This window comes from Alligator mississippiensis, chromosome 14 (assembly GCF_030867095.1).
Source record: "Alligator mississippiensis isolate rAllMis1 chromosome 14, rAllMis1, whole genome shotgun sequence".
In the NCBI taxonomy this organism is placed as follows: Eukaryota; Metazoa; Chordata; order Crocodylia; family Alligatoridae; genus Alligator; species Alligator mississippiensis.
Window position 1 is genome coordinate 43,948,952 of NC_081837.1, and position 17,329 is coordinate 43,966,280.

The 17,329-nt window shown below is 42.5% G+C and overlaps 1 protein-coding gene across 7 annotated transcripts in view; it reads left to right on the top strand.

The window, feature by feature from the left end:
- The window catches only part of RAP1A (RAP1A, member of RAS oncogene family), a 62,654-nt gene that overhangs the window by 36,740 nt on the left and 8,585 nt on the right, over positions 1–17,329 (top strand). For 4 of the 7 annotated variants that reach the window (XM_014601131.3, XM_014601132.3, XM_014601130.3 and 1 more), the window contains 4 exons: positions 6,332–6,415; positions 9,801–9,869; positions 10,848–10,904; positions 12,752–12,892. In XM_014601131.3, coding sequence (XP_014456617.1) covers positions 6,359–6,415; positions 9,801–9,869; positions 10,848–10,904; positions 12,752–12,892 — 324 coding nt within the window. In that variant the 5' untranslated portion in view covers positions 6,332–6,358. Of the gene's footprint in view, positions 1–1,200; positions 1,278–3,383; positions 3,468–6,331; positions 6,416–9,800; positions 9,870–10,847; positions 10,905–12,751; positions 12,893–17,329 lie in introns of those variants that run through there. The other 3 variants (XM_019496959.2, XM_059717511.1, XM_019496961.2) reach the window with 2 other exon arrangements.

Here is a 17,329-nt window from a genome sequence, read left to right on the forward strand (position 1 = left end):
GGTCTGGATTTCATGATTGCTGTTATTTAACTTCTTTAGTTTTATAACTTCCTTATTGCAACAGTTGACCGGTAAATAGGAGATCTACCCTTTGCCTCATTTTGCTATTCATTTTAAACAGGCAGATTTTGATACCTTTGAAGAGTTCTGTTTTTTCCATAGCAAATTAACAGCAACGTAACAGCTTTCTTGTAAAATGTCAAAGCTGGAAGAAATATATAACATGCTGAGAAATCACTTCATACTTTGCTGTAATGCAACCACTGCTTAACAGCACTGCTCCGCAAGGTTATGAATGGAAATGAACGATGCTGCGTGTGACTGAAGATGAAGGTGGTATTCAGATGGGCATAATGCAGTTATCCAGATTAAAGCCAGGCAGCTTTATTGCATGGTAATGCCTGTGCACAAAGCCTGTAGCCCTTTGGTGCTGTATAAACCGATACTAATACACTTACAAGAGTGCCTTGAAGTAATTAAAACACTTGGATCCTAAAGTGGCTGGGTCCTTGGTGGGAGAATAATCACAAGTGCTCACAGTCTTGGTTTCTTTTTCATTTTGAAAGAAGTTAACTGGCAAAGCCTGTAACCAAATGAGAAGTCAGTCTTGTAATGCTCCTGCCTGAAACTTTCCCAGAAGTATTTTGACTATATATATGAAGTGAAAAACTTTGCAGCTAAATTTAATCCCCGACTTGATTACTCTGCTTTTTTCTGATTGGGACCGAGCGTGGGGCTGTCTGCAGAGAAGGGTAAACTGGGTAGAATAAGGGACTTTTATGCTTCCTTCAGCATGCAGCGTCTCCTAAATCCTAAGAAGAGAGCTTTTTCTCTGTGCTGTCTAAATTTAACTGAAAAAAAATCCCCTCTCATGTTCTGTCCAAAATGATGGCTTTCAGGAAGTCAAAAAGAAGGAAGTGAATATTGCTACTTGGGGAAGTTTTTTCAGCCAGAAGAGTTTAAATAAATACTCCGTTGTCAAAGTTATAACCATAAAAGCCTCCTCAAATAACAGTTCCGAAATGTTGCTCGGTCTATTTTTAGATATTTAAAGTTGCCCAAGTGGGAAATCCCTTTCAAGCAGATTTAGTTTCGGTTTTTTACAACCTTGAGGACCTTGCAGCTTCCCATAGGCTCCAAGAGCAGTCTAAAAATCCCCCCACGGCGTGCAAGTTTAGGGGCTGCGTTCTGTCGTTTCAGGATATTCATCTGTGAAATCTGGGGGGGCAGGGCAAGGCACGAGATAAAGGATTTAAGCGGTCTTCAGTCTCAGACAGGCAAGTATTGTTTACATTTTTTAGTTTGAAAATGAAGCTCAAATCAGGTTCTCATGGCGGTGGGAAGTCAGAGAAAATGTGTGCGCATCCTTACACTCATACTGCGCACAGATTTAAGTGGTGCCGGGGGCCTCTCCTTCCTGCAGGGCACGAAACGGGAAGCTGGGAAATCTCCCCAGTGACGGCTGTTTGACTGCTTTCAGCTTGCAATAAGCAGGTAGCGTGACAGACAGAGGACGTCGTCGGGCACTTCTAACCCTCTGTCTTGCTGCTGCTTTGATGGGAGGAGCTGACGACGATGCCCTGCTCTCCATTTGGCAAGTGCACGCAGTTACCCTTGTCAGCGTCCGTCATGTACGCTGTTCAGCGTGTACTCGGTGAATGGCGTGCGGTGCTTCGTCAGTCTGGTTCACTGGTAACTTCAGTTGAACATGTAATTTTTGGGTTGTAGAAATCAACTCAGTATAGTGCTGAACTTCTCCTGTGTTCCCTCTGGCCCCCTGCAAAAAAATTAACGGTGCCGGAAAACCAATTGTAGTTGCTAGTTTGCAAGAAATGGTAGTTGAACCCATCATGTGTTGCTCTGCCCCTTAGATTACTTTTTCTTTCCATCCGTATTAGCAAGCCCTCTTGCTGTTTGTCCTGAAAATGCCATTTTTTTTTCCTGTTTACATATAGCACTGCACTTTCTGTAGAGATTTATGTGAAATATTTTAGGTCACTGAAGAACAGATGAGGTACAGGTTTGTTTTCTGTTTTTAACATGGTTAAAAATCATGTGGCATTCAGATATGTGGCTAGTAGAGCAAATAGGGGCGTGATATCTGAAGAGATGAGTAGATGATCATTCTGCCAATGTAAATCCCCTGAATGCTCCTCGTAGGAGAGACCAGCGCTTGGGACAAAGTTCCTGGCCAGAGCAGTGAGTGGGTAGAGGTCCCAGCTGCAGTCTTGAGAGAGGGATTTGGTTTGGTCTAAATTTAGCAAGACCCTGTCTAAATTATTATGTGGAGCTTCATGCCATATAACATGGAGCACGGAGAAAATTACAAATGTGTGACACGACTTTTCACTTGTAAAATGCCTTTGATTCACGTGCTTTGGGGAAGTTGAGCTACAAAGAGGGGAAGTGATTTGCCCACGGTTACCCAGAGACCGAGCAGGCAGCAGAACCCGGCCCTATCCTGTAAGTCTGCACTCACGGTGGTTGAATACTGAATACTGCGTCCAGTTTTGGGCCCCACAATTCAAAAAGGATGTGGAGAAGCTCGAGTGAGTCCAGAGAAGAGCCACGCGCATGATCAGAGGTCAGGAAAACAGACCTTACGACGACAGGCTGAGAGCTATGGGGCTCTTTTAGCCTGGAAAAGCGTGGGCTCAGGGGTGATCTGGTGGCCACCTATTAGTTGATCGGGGTGTTCACCAGGATCTGGGGGAATGATTGTTCACCAGAGCGCCCCAAGGGATGCCAAGGTCGAACGGTTATAAACTCCTGCAAGACCATTTCAGGCTGGACATAAGGAAGAATTTCTTCACTGTCTGAGCCCCCAAGGTCTGGAATAGCCTGCCATCAGAGGTGGTTCATGCACCTATGTTGAATGCCTTCAAGAGAAATTTGGATGCTTATCTTGCTGGGATCCTATGACCCCAGCTGACTTCCTGCCCCTTGGGCAGGGGGCTGGACTCAGTGATCTTCTAAGGTACCTTCCAGCCCTAATGTCTAATGTCTATAAACAGTCTCATGCTCCTCCTGTAAGAGCTGGTGCAATAATAGTTTCTGAAAAAACTTTAGTGCCCTTTGCATAGTGACCAGTGAGTAGAGTAACTTGCAGAATTTCACTCCGATGCGGATACGGACCGATGCACTGTAAAACACGTGGCTGGTTACGAGCCTACTGGTGCCCATACAACTCCTGTGAAGTAGGTAGTTATTCTAGTTTGTGGCCATCGTTCACGTATTATGTATAATTTAAAAGGAAGTGACCACTGCAACAGATAAGATTGGGCTTAGCAGGCTTCCTCCCTCTAATTTCTGTGATTTCTTTGTGTCACTGCGCAGCAGGGTGGCGGGCCTTGAAGTTAAGCTGTTCATCTGAGACGATAGCCAGCTCTGCCTCGGCCTTCTCCTGCATAACCTTGGGCAAGTCACTTAATCTTTGTGACCTCATTATCTCGCTTTTACACACAAGGGTAAGACTTCCCTGTGTCGCAAAGGGGTTGTGAAGATGAATGCATTGTCTGTGAATTGTTTGGGTCCCACAGGGGTGGCAGCTGAGGCAGTATCTCAGTGGATATCTGGGTATTTGGACCTTTATTTAACAAAACAAAAGAAGCAGCTTGCTTTCAAGTATTTCTGCAGAGAATTTCTGTCGTTAGTTACTTTATTGGATTCTTAAAAAATAGAGACTTGGAATTTTGTAGCGTGTGAAGTCGTTTTTTTCTTGTGGATTTCCACTACGAACTCGTACGGAAGAACACAAAGGATGCAGATACTTCAGAAGCCATTAACTGTATCTTTCTATACATGTCAGCCTGGCCTAAAGGTGCTAGTGGCACATTCTTTCATGGCTGTTTGTCACAAAGAGAGGACTTCAGAGATGCTGCTTGCGATAACTAACATCTCTCTATTCACAGTTCCCAATTTCTAACGCTAAACGATGCATGAGGGCACAGATTGCTTAGCAGTGCTGTACTGTTTTTTATTCATTGTGACAAGTGTAGAGATGATTACGGTAACATCTTGGAGTATTATACATGTATTAGCACCTATTTAGTAAGATTTGTACGAAGTTGCATTGCGAGTTGCCTTGACAATGAGTGTGCTGCAGTTCCTTCTCAGCGTCCGGGTACTAATGCCCTGATCCAGGAAAGTAAACCCATGCAAATACAGCTTATGGTCTTTGTTAGTTCAGGTTTAAGACTGGGAAGGCAGTATATCCAATATAGACTGTAATAATGAATTGCAGGTTAGCAAAATAGTGGGTTTTCACCCACCCAGTTTTGGATTATCACCTGCGTGTACTGTAAGAACGAGGTTTAGGATTCAGGTCCTTTAACTGGTAAGGGTGTAGTGCAAAAATGTAATGGAATAAGACTTGCAAACACTGTGCAAGACATCGAGTGGGTTTTGTCCCATTTCTACCAGCCAGTGACTCGACTTGCTCCAAAAAATGGCTCTTCCTGAAGGAGCCATCTTCCCATACCTGCTGCTCAGGCAAACGATTCAGATTGTTTTTTCTTCCTTGAGGGGCCGCTGACTACACATGCCAGGCTTTGGGACTGTGCGCCTTGCACCCTGCACACCCATCTTTGGATAGGACTTGCTTCATTGATCCAAATTTAGAGGTGCATGGGCAGGTCAGGGTTTGCGAGTGGGGAAACCTGTTCAGATGTCTGCATGACATCTGGCATGCACATGTAACCCAGTTGTACTCTTCTACCAGTGCCTAGCATTAACATGGTTCAGGGGCTACTTGTTCCTCGCCTCCAAGGCAGTTGGAACTGTTTTTCTATTTTCCAGTCTGGTAATTTGGGGGAACATCTTTGTATTGATGTAGCTCCCGGAGAGGGTCAGTTGTGAACCAAAATCAAATATGTGCCAACAAGGGTCAAGAGTGTAAAAGCCAAGTACCTTATTTACATAGCATCTTTTGGGAGTTGGGACTGATTTTCCACGAGCAGTAAACACTGTGCCTTCGTAGAGCAACCTCCACATTTCTTTTCAATGTAAGCGTGTTATAAGCTTCATCTCAGTTTTATGCCTGTATCAACTGGCACGTTACAGAGGTCACAATGAATCTGTGGCAACGCTGGGAATATGAGCCAAGTCTTCTGTGCACTGGGTTGATGCCAGTGAGTAAGATGGCATAAGTTGGATCTTACTACAAAGAAAAAACCGTAATCTTATTAGTTGTAAAAATAACAGCTAGGAAATCCAGTAAATAATGTGACACATTAGTTTGAAATGCCTCTGAGAAGTGAAACCTATCCAGACTCATAGCATTCATGTTTTTGAATCCTTACTTGGGAAGAACATGCTATCTTACTGGAGAAGAATGAAAAGATAATTAGCGGGTGATGTCATTGTTTGCTTGGGCTCTGTTGATAGGGGCAGCTGAGCCTGGTGTATAATATAAACTCCATGTAAAATGTTTATCACCGCCGCTGTCATTCTCCTTATTTGTCAGGGAAGCTTGATGAGAATGAGGACTTTTCTGGGGCTGCGCAGCCAGTTCAGGGAGTTGAAAGATTTCCATAAAAAGGCACAGGCGTTGCTTGGAAGAGCTGAGAGGTTTCTGGGTTGGCAGCAGTAAGTTAGGTCTGACCTTTTTTCAGGAAGAAAATATTGACCCAAACCATTCCTTGTTGGGGAGGGCGGTGGGTGAAGTCAACTCTGCACTTAAAATTTGCTGGTTTAATTGTCTGTCCTTTTGTGCTGTTCAGTGTTGGGCATAAGGAGGGAAGGTAAAACAAGCAAGTACTAATATTTTCTACAGCGGGAGGATAAATGCATGCACTGTCTATGAATCATTGCAGCAAAATGTGCCCCCCTTAATACGTTTGTGTTTGAGCAAACCTCAACAAACACGGGAGAGGAAAGACTAGATTTGCACTTGTCCTGGGAGAGTGCCAGATCTGAGGTTTTGGTGCCCTGGGGGAAGCAGCAAGTTCCAGGTTTGAAGACACCTTGCAAGTTTCCTGGAAGACTTGAATAATTAAATTTCTTTAAAACAAAGAAAAGTAACAATAACACCACTGCGTGCCTGGCATCCTGCTGAAGACGGTAGTGGAAAAAACCTTACACGCTCTCCCTGTTGTGCGAAGGCTGAGGCAGTGACGGATGGAGGAAGCGAATCATCCAAGGAATGCTTCCCAATCCTGCTTCCCCTGGGTAAAATCACAATAAGTTTCCCTGTTACCGCTGCGGAGACTTGTGTACGTAGCTGTACAATGCATGCTGTGCATATTGCAGGAGGATGCAGAGCAGCTTTGAGATGATGAGACGATGCTTGCAGTCACATGCCTAATGCCATGTTTTGTCTCCCATTTTTCAGGTTGTCAGTATTTGAACAGACCACATCATGCGTGAGTACAAGTTAGTGGTCCTCGGGTCAGGAGGCGTGGGGAAGTCTGCTCTGGTGAGTTGCGTTGGTCAGTAAGTCACCTTGACGTCGTTGGCACGTCAGAGGGCATTTGAGACTCAGTCGTGTGTGCTTATAAATATTGCTAACAGCATTGAGACCTTTTTAGAATTTTTCAAATACCTTGCAGGGTCTGGCTACCAATTGTTGAGCCACTTCAGTAGCTGGAAGCTTAGCAAGAGATATTTAAAACATGCCAAATCTTTCAAGGTGGAGCATCTTCCAAGAAGAGACTGATTGGACTGCTCCGAATGAAATAACATTTCACTTACACTATACAGCATGCGAAGTATAGCGGGTAATTAGGCACGTACACCTGCAAGGGGTATATGTGCAACCTACAGTAAAAGAGAAGCCCAAAGACCATTGGCTTACATGCTAGTAGGTGGCTGCTGGCTCAGATGGAGCATTTTAGTATCTCCCTGTCCAACGACACAAGGATCAAAGTTGCCTGATGGCAGCTTGCACTGTGGAAGAAGGCATTGCCTCTTCAGAGTGGTTTGCATCACAGTGTTGACAGCACAGTGAGTTCACTATAAGAGAGATTTCAGACGCTTGCTGTAGGTGCTTAGCTGTCTGTCACCAATCCGTCGGCCAGCTCGCTGCCGAACGTACTCTGGACTGGTGGAAACTGCAGAGAAACACCCATTGACCCGGTTGCTTTTCTTGTCAGGATGGGAATAGCTTATTGGTTATCAGAAGTCAGGTGCAAGCAGAGCTTGTGTCCTAGAAAAGCTGTCTTTTCTTGGATCCTTTCACTTTGGCGAAGCTGAGAAGCTAATGCACTTGGTAAATTGCCTACGGAGTCCAAAGGGCATGCGGAAGGAGAGAGATGGGATGTAAAGCACATCAGGCTGTTAAATAATGCAGCTGGTGCGAAGCGCTCTTTAATAGAAACCCCGTAGTAACCTGTGGCAAATGTGCAAGTGTAGAACTTTATTTTTAAAAATGACGTCTTTACATAAAGCCCTGTTCTCCCTCAGCAACTGAAGCAGTCAATAAGGAGAATTTTTCGCCAGTATGCCTTGAGGGTTGGTTTGTGGCAGGCTTATAATGTTCCTGATTTAGGAGTTGTACAATAAGACACACAAAGAAAATGTCAGGCAAATGTTGCATTTATTTGTGATATAAAAGCTAAATTGTCCAGTGGTCATTTTGTGCAACAGGAATATGCACTAGTGGGATTTTTTTTCTAAATACTTAGCCTTTAAGTTAAGGCCTCCATTGACTAGATAGTTCTTCGACCACTTCTGTGCAAGAAATATAACTTTGTGTTGGTTTCTCTAATACAAATATTGCATGTGATGAGTGTGGGTCTTGTATCTTCAGTAGCAGGACAAATCGGAGTGCCTGCATTCAGGTCAGTGACTTTATCACTGTACCGGTGGTGCAATGAGAAGAGAATCTGGTAAATAGAAATTTAGCGAGCTCTTTATGTGGCAGTGTAGATCCTGCCTATACAACTTTGATTTGGCATATTGATAATGGGACACAATAAGCGCATGTCAGCAGCTGACACTGCTGAGAGAACAAAATATTTGGCTTATGAACATCAAGTTATTGACCAGCAGCTGAAAGGAGAGCTTCCAGAGTGGGAATTAAAATTGCATTGTGGACGAGGTTCAAAGAAGCCATTATAATAGAAGTTTATTAGTGGTTACTTTAAATTTCCTTGTCTTCCAAGTAGTTACGCTGAAATAAATTGCGAAGAGGATTGTATTCACATTCAGCGTTTCATTTCTCTGCTGAATTCCAATACAATATCTTGCTGTTCTACTGCTAATTCCTGTTTTAACTTCCCAAAATGCCTCTTCTTGTGCAACCAAGCCCGTTGTCCTGCCTCCTGGCAGCGATGACAGCGTAGCAGAAAATCCTTAGGAGGATGTTATTTTAAAATAAAATAATTTTGAGTTAAAATTTCCCATAAAAGTAATTTTAAAAGCATTCTTCACAAACAGCAGTTTCCTGCATCTTGGCCTTCTACCCATAGTATCATCAGTATCCATTGGCAAATGGTCCAATGTATAATAGGAGAAGCACAGAAATTAAATGTTAAACCACAAAAAGTAATGTGTTGCAGATGTGACTGGAGAGACAGGAGCTCCTAAACCTGCTTCTTCTCTGTCCTGGAGACTAACTTGCAAACATGGGATAATTACTCATAGTATACTTTGGGACCTGACTGCGTTGCGTGTTCAAGTGGTACCCTCTTTGATAGTACAGTGTTAAAAAATCCCGACATGGGATCAGTGCAATCTAAAACACTTCCGTTCCATATGCTTTGGCTTCTGGCATCTTATATAACCTCCTTTACTGCGTTACGGAAGATAATGGTGTTCCTGGGATCTTTTTATTTGAAGGCAGGTCTGAGATTCCATTTCGATGTAGTAGGGAAATGTCAAGGGAACGGGGGCTTTTTACGGGGGCTTTGATCCTTCTCGGGGATGGAACAGGTTTAGCTGGTGAGGCAGAGGGACTTGGGAGAGGGAGCGCTGAAGGAAAATTTCTTGAACAGGAAGAAAGCAGTTTTCTAGCTCTTGCATCTAAGACAGTGCAGTTTCCAGAATACAGCAATGCCTTTTGTAGATGACTGTCCATACAGTTCTCTTTCCATACCTGAAACTCTGTATTTAAGGAGCGGTAACACGTTTCATCCCTATTGAACAAAAATGCCTTCCCTTTGTTTGGACAAACTGCGGGTGCCAGGTTGTGACGTGAGAGTTTCTATCTAGAAGAGTGAGAGAGGCTGTTGTCAAGAGTGAGTTATTTATATTGACTTTAAAGAGATGCAATAAGTACCAGATTCTTGGCAGTTATCCACTATTATATTTGCAAAAAACCCTTGCAAACATTTACTGCACCTTCCTGCTTAGGTGACGTCAATTTTATTCTTACCAAGAAAATGAAGAACAGTGGTTGCAGCTGTCCTTGGTTACGTGGCCAGTCAGTGGCAGAGCTAGCGTAACTGCTCAGGTGTTTGTGGTTCACAGACCCAGCCTTCTCCGGATTATGCAAACTTCCCTGGGAAGGGACGACAAACACAACTGACAATTGAGCTATTATTCTGTGTTCAGAATTTCCCAAGCGGTGGGGTCAGTAGAGATCTGGTTGGCCATGCTTGGTGCTTCTTATATTCCAGTGCTTAACCGGATTAGAAGTTGCATACATTTTTGCTGTCCTTTTGGGTGACAATTGTGAGACATGTTTGTTTTTTTTCCTTAGGCCTGATTCAAGTTTTCTGACTGCTTGGGGGTAGCCATACTGACTTCATGCCATGGGCTGTTTCTGAATAACTGCTGCTTGAAGAACAGTAGCGTTCCCTGATTTGAACTTCATCTTTAACTTTTTTTTCTCTCTTTTTTTTTTTTTTTTTTTTTTGCAGACTGTACAGTTTGTTCAGGGAATTTTTGTTGAAAAATATGATCCCACAATAGAAGATTCGTATAGAAAGGTAAAAATAAAATGGTGATTATTTCTGAGTCTCTTATAAGTTCTTATCCTTTTGTTGTTGTCACAGCTGTTACAATAGCAAAATTCCAGCTCAAGGTTGATAGAAATTTAATTTGAATGGCGGGTGTCCAGTTGGATCCTTTTTGGTGTCACGGTGTTGGCTTTTTAGGGCCCAGTTCTGGAAATTGTTCCATGTGGCTTTATCCGATGGTTGTATAGAGAACTGTGCAGACCCTAGGTCTTGGGGTACTCCGTTCCTAGTTCACCATACTTTGCTACCTCTCAAATAAGGCATCGTTTGCCATTCAGCAGCATTTATAACATTCCTTAATGTAAGTAAAGGAAATACCACAAATATCACACTAGGTTTGATTACTGAAGCATAGTATTTATTTTTTTTTTAAGTAGCAACCTCATGAGTGTTCAGTTGACATGAGCGCTGCTGGTTCTGAAGGCATATAAAGTTCTTCGCTGCCTTTTTGGAAGTAAGCTTGTAATTGCAAAGCAGAAGCATTATCAGAAGCCTTGACAAGTGGCTCTATGTCACTGTATCAGCGGCGCTACGTTCTTCACTCAGATTGATGTAAAGTGTCCCATTGTTTTAGAGATTCGAATAATTGTCATAATTAAAGGCCCCAAAACAGAAGGCTGAAAAGACCCGCTGCTTTTGTGCATTGCTAGTCAAATTAAAATCTAAAAACCCTGTTAAGCGCTCTGTAGTTAAGATTTACTTGTCCTGAAATTAACTTCTTTGATCTGAAAACATTTTCAGTGAGCAGAACACGTAGAAAATACCAGGGTGTAGCTGCAAACTGAGCTTGAGTTTTGGCTTGTTTTCTGGGGGGTTTTTTGATGCGGGGAGTAAAAGATAGCAGATATTACAGGGCTCTTTGGGGTCTGACTCTGTATCTGAAACTAGGGCACATTTGCAGGTATGAAAAACATTAATGTTGTTTGTCTCGTTTCTCTTTTCCTCCAGCAAGTGGAAGTAGACTGTCAACAATGTATGCTTGAAATCCTCGATACTGCAGGGACAGTAAGAACATTTTTCTTGCAAATAATTATGGAACTTTTAATGTCACAAATCAATAGCTGCTGGTACTCTAAACTACCGTGTTGTGAACCTGACACCTAAAACGCTGCCAAAAACAAAAGAAACCTGTGTAGCGCGGTTTACACAGCTAAAGTTCTCTCCCAGAGGGAGCAAGTGGGTTAGCTCCCCTCGTGCTAAACCTCTTCTTAGAAATCAGTTGCTGCCTTGATAACAGGGTGATAACATTTGTGAGTTCTTATTTGCAGAATATTTTGCTATGGTGCTTGTGTCAGCTGAGTGCTGGCTAGTGCCCAAGTGCACCAAGACAGGCTGGTCCCTGCCCCAAAGAGCTTGCAGCTCTGCTTAAGGATAAGGCCCGTGTATATGTAACGAGCAGTATGGGGACAGGCAAGAGAGAGTGACAGGAGTGGGATCACATCAGGCTGTGGGTACAACTTGAAGGGCTCTGAAGCACTGAAGTGGGCTTGGTTAAAAAACACATGAAGAAAGGTTTCTTGGCCTTGATGTCTCCTTTCTCATAGCGCTTCACTGCTTCCATGCTAGGGCCTGTCTTCAGACAGTGCTGAATGAGACATCTCCTCCTCTTCCTCCTTCAGTTGCTCCCCTGCTAGAGAGGACAGGGTGAACAGGGGTATGTCCAGAACATTTAGGCAAGCTGGGTGAGATCCTTGCATCCAGTCCTCTGTCCATGACCAAAAGGTTAATAGAGGTAGTTATTTCTGTTAGCCTGAAAGCAGGGCACGATGCGGTAACTGGTTACTCTCAAAGTGCCACCTTGCCCTGTCTTCTTGCCAAAAGGTTACAGTTGGGGTTAGGCCTATGGGATTTTGTCTGTCCTGGCTGGGCATCTCTTCCTGCCCAGGTCACTCCCCCCAAGCCTGCTCCAGGTCAAGCTCTTTCATCCCTTCTCCATCTACCATCTGAGAAGGTCCTTAAGGAAATGCAAAAAACTGTGCCAGTGCCACTTCATCATCCTGCGGGAAGGTGCCACTGAGCAGGCAGGCTGTAATGGTTGAGAGAGCACTGTGGGAGGAGGATCTGTTGCCTTGACACGCAGTTGCTGTTTGTTTTACAAGGCACTTGAATACCATGGTGTTGAGAGTGGCACAGAGCGAGAGAAATGCCAAGTCTTGTTATTAGGATTTCTGGTGAAGGCTCTTTTCACTGACTTGGTCTAAAGAAAGCTCTCAGGTCTTGGATGCATAGATTTCCTAACCTGCCCTTGCAATAACTTTACGTTTCATTGCATTGAACCTTCAAGAGGTGTACGTACTGCAAATGGCTGCTGTGTAATTATGTATATTCACTGGGGCCTTCTTTCTCCCACACACCAGTGTTCACGAGTCCCACATGTGTGACACCTAGGCCCAATACCGTAAGAAGGGACTGAGCATACAGTCTGTGTCGGTTCTCTTCCTGTTCCTTTTGTCCGGTTTACGGATTTGGGAGAGAACACATCTATATTTAAAAGTTCAGTGCAAGTACGGCAATTGGGTCTGAATTCTTCTTTTTATGGTTTAGGATGTATGTTAGTCCATATTTATCACTGCAGTTTATCTCCTAAATCATTCTATTGCTTTTTGTGTTTTATTTCTTATTCCCTGAACATTTTCCCCCCTGCCGCTTCCTAAGTCAAACAACAGGAATGAAGGAGTTGAACTCATGTTTTTATTAAATTCTTCTGCTTTATTTGGATTTCTGCAAGGGGTAGAAATGTGCATTTAGATTAGCTGCTACAGTCTTATCTTGTTACAATAAAAGTATTCCTTTCTAAATGCTCATTAGCTGCATTAAATAGCTAATTACCTTTTTTAAATGTTTGATTACAGGAGCAATTTACAGCCATGAGGGATCTCTATATGAAGAATGGTCAAGGGTTTGCACTAGTATATTCTATTACCGCACAGTCCACATTTAATGACTTACAGGACCTGAGGGAACAGATTTTACGGGTTAAGGACACTGAAGATGTAAGTAAAATGCTTTTGCTTTGTCAGAATCTTTTTCTGCAACTAAATAACCAGTCATCTGTTTTTGAACTAAGTTGCTGGCTGAAGGACACTTCCCTAGCAAGGGGCTTTATAGTTCATAGCTCTTTCCTGGGAACAGTGGGAACTGTTGCATACTTTTTGGAAAATCTGTCCGGTTGGTTTTTAATGGTGTCCGTTTCAAACATACTCATTTACTTCCCTTGAGATATGATTATATTGAAAGTAAAATTCCTATTAAAATTCCACCTGATAAAGTTAGAGAAAAATACAGTAAAATGAGCTTACTGCAATTGCCCTCTGAGGTCTGATGGTTCAGATTCCCTAGGCTTTTGCTCTGTGGGACTGAGACTGCTCAGAAGGACTTCAAGCAGGCGGGTGTTTGCTGGAGGTACCTGTCCACCAAAAATTTACTTTTACATTGGCTATCAAATGCACAACTGCTTCTAATTCCTGGCCAGTGTGTATACCACAGCTGAAAGCCTTTTTATCTCGGTGTCTGTTCCAAGGCAAATCCTTGTTCTCTTTTGTCTGTGGTGTGAATAGAGCATTTCAGTCCACAGGGCTTTTCATAAACGCTGCTTCAGCCTATTTGAGGTTCGGTTGCTCCTATTTCTACAGCTTCTACTGTTCTTCCTTCTCAAACAGTGACAGTTTCCTGCGTTTCTGAAGTTATACAACTATTGTCACTGGCACGGCATGTTGTTACAGCTTGGCTGACAGTTTTCCCCCGCTCCTTTTTATTTTATTTTTTTACAAAATATAGAATATATATCCTCATGGTTGATCTTGTAATGTTTGTTGCCAAGGTGGAATACCTTAGTTTGTCTTGGGCTGTTTCATGTGCACTGTACTCTTTTTAAATGGTCTGCTGCTCTTAGGTTTTATATATACCGGCATGTATATGGTAGTACTCCCAGTGTAAGAGAAAATTATTTCAGGCCTGAATTTTAGGTATTCCCTTGTGGAAATAGAGGCTGCTAGTCTAGGTCTGAGTACCTAGATATGCCTCCTGATTTTAAAGAGATGTAGGGCTGGTAGTTCTCTTTGACTACAGTGATGTTGGGTGTTCAGCGGTCCCCAAAAAGCCTGCCCCTCTCAAGTGTTTGGCAATGGGTGACCTAATTGTAGGCACCCAGGGATGGAAATTCTGGTTTTAAACTCAGAATGTCCCTGTTCTTCCTGAATGTGCCTAGATGTGGCAGGGGCACACTTCATAGGGTGCTTATAATGCCTGCAGTTTGACATGTGGAGCAGTGTATTTGTTGACTGCACTATGCAATTGCAAAAATCACCATTTGCAAAAAGTCTTGCAGTGCCCAGGAAATCTAGCAGTTGTGTGCGTTAAAGAATTTTCTTTAGGAATGTACGGTAGGTCTGGAAGGGGTTTCTTACAAGGGGTTATCAAGTCCAGTCCTGAGTTTGCAAGCAGCTTATTCTTTTGGAAGTTTTGGCCAGCGATAGATTATCATTCTTATTTGGCTTCATAACAGTTTTTAATAAAATAATAGGTTTAGGACACAGCCTGCATCAAGTGGTGATACCTTGTTCTGTTTTTTATGTAATAGAAATAAATGATTTGCCACGATGTAAAGACCATGTCTCTGAACCCTCTTAAGTGTTTGTTTCAAAGCTTTGCTACTTTTCCACTGGACCATTTCTATTCCATGGTGGATTTTTTTCACGGTATACGTCTTAAAACTTGTGGCTGAAGTTGCAGGTGGGTTGTGGAGCAGTTGGGCTGAAATATTCAGATTTATGTGACCTTTTCATTTGTTGAATGTTAGATGGGAAGTTGAAATGAAAATTGTAGGACTAACAGTGTTAGTAACCTATTGAAAGAGCTGCCCAGAGGGGTGTGAAAAAGTTTACATACTCCCCCTGACAGTTTAAAAGTAGCTGCTCTCTTTGAAGCTGATTGCCTTCAGTTTGTATCAGTCCCTTGTCAGAGACCTGGGACACTAGAGGTAGCCTGTCATTCATGTTTCCTTATCTTCTTACACTCTATCCAGTTAGTGCAGTGCTAAGGATCAGTAAATAGAGCCTGGGGCACGATTAGGCATTGTATGTAAATAGCCTTTTAGAAAAGAGCAGCTTGAACAACATGGTAAGCTGTGCTGGAGAAGGATAAACTGTCCCTTGGTGTTGAACAAATTGAGGGAGTCTCAAGTTTTTGTTCCTGCTTTTAAAATGTCATTGTTCCTTATCTTTGGCTACCTTGTTTTCAAATGGCTCTGATACCCTCTTTGGTTTTACTGGCTAAACTTTTATTTAAGTAAAACTAATCTTCATTTAGGTGGGGATTATGCTTTCATAAAACCCTGGTAACATGATGCTTTTATTAGCATTTAGGTCAAAGTACTGAGCTGTTCAAGTAGCTACACTGCTAGCAGTTGCATCTGCATTCTGGTTGAGTTAACCTAACAGTAGAAATCATTGCCTTAATATTGGTTTGAGTACCTAAAATCAATTTAGGCAGGCAAGGTCCTTTGAGCAGATGTCATATCTTTTATTATTAGACCAACTGAGTAGTTGGAACTTTTTCCCAACTACACAGTTGGTCTAATAAAAGATATCAGATCTTCTCAAAGGACCTTGCCTGCCTATGTCCTTAGACCAACATAGCTACAACAAAAATCCAGTAAAATTGATTTATTCATTTTAGTTGCTTGGTTGAAATTCATGTTTCCATGTCTGGGGGAAAAAAGTAATGTTCCTTTTGGAAACATAACACGAAAGATGACGCCCGTGTCATTTTGAATATGTACCTACATTGTGTAGGGTGCAAGGCTTTGATCTGAAATGGAGGTTTCGTCTCTTGTCTTTGACTTGCAGATTTTTGGTGCAGAAAGCAAAACTGTGTTCTGAAAAAAAGTTGAATCTGTATTGTTTTGTGCTTCAAATGAAAACGAGTCTCAAATGTAGTGAACTTTGACTTGGAGACCAATTTTGTGCAAAATGCAGAGTTAAAATAGTTGGCAGATGTTCCTGTATTGTCTGACTGGTTTCAGGAAGTGGACAGTAACTTTATTTTCCATCTGGAAAATGCAGGTTTTGTGTGCAAAAAATGTAAATACCCCAGGAAAGAGAATGGTGTACATACTCATTGTAAGCAGTTGAAAAACTTTGTCTCTGCTTTTACATAGCTCAGGGGAAACCAGTAGCGCATGCTTTGTGGAAGGAAAGCACCACAGAGCTAGCTCTTACTTGTTCACTTCAAAATGCTCAGGGAACCAGGGATGTTTCATGCATTGAGAAGACGTGTGATACGCAAAATTTAAAAGCAGGCTTTAAAGTATTAATACTGTTAAGGCTTGTATTGCACACAATTCTTTAAAGCCTGCTTTTAAATTTTGCATGTCACACACAAATCTCAGCTCAGCTCAGAGTAGAGGGAAGAAGTCTTTGGTTCCTTGAGCATTTTGAATGAATAGGTCACAGCCAGATCTGAAGTATGCTCTGCTGCAGCTTTTCATGAAGATGTAAGAGGAAGCTTATAGGAGATGTAGAACAGGGGTACATCGTGTCATAGTGAGCATCACTTTCTTTTAGCATTTTCATACATTTTTAAATAAAAACTCAGGCCAGCATCTTGGGGCTTTCTCCCTGCCACTTTCAAGGTGGCCTCTTCTGGGGAGCTCCTGGCCTGTTGAAGACCTTAATGTTGAGGAGAAACAGGAAAAAACCCCAGGGAATACCTTATGTTGTTCCCATCTCAAAGATGTTGATTAGAAAATTTTTAATGAAAGAGTCAGGTTCCTGGCTGAATTTGTAATCCTAAGAGGTTTGTGTATTTTTTTTTAATTTTTTTTAATTCCTTAACACAGTCAGTTACTTGCTGGAGTGGCTTGATGCTTATCCTCCTTAGAGTTTATAGTGCTATTACTTGAGTTGAAAAATGTTATACCTGATTGCATGCTGACAGCTTGCTTGGCTCAGTACAGTATAGGAGATAAATATTGCCCAGGCCCAGAGAGCTTACAAACATAAAAACTGTGGCCAGTTTAGTCTCTCTTTCTATTGGAGACCTCTTTGTTTCTGCCATCGTTTCTCCTGGTTTGATAAAGGAGAAATTTTCCAGTTATTTGGATATGCTTCAAGACTGGTCTTCTCGGCCTAATATTCCTGATTTATTTGCGAGTAATTAGGGTAACCAATGTCACTTTACTAAGGGTACTGTGTTTTTCCTATCTCTACTTATGTAATGTAGCAGAAGGCCAGGCTTCCTGTAGGCACTTTGCCCCTCCTAAGGTAGCTCCGTATGTGCACCTTGGACAGCAGGCAGCTTGATGAGCAGGAGTGGTTGATCCTTCGGTAGGCTGTTTAACAGATGATTTGCCTGCATCTCATATATGGGCCGCAGTCTCCATTCACTGACCCTCTCAGCAGAGCAGTGAGCCTGCGCTTGGCCGATGCAGG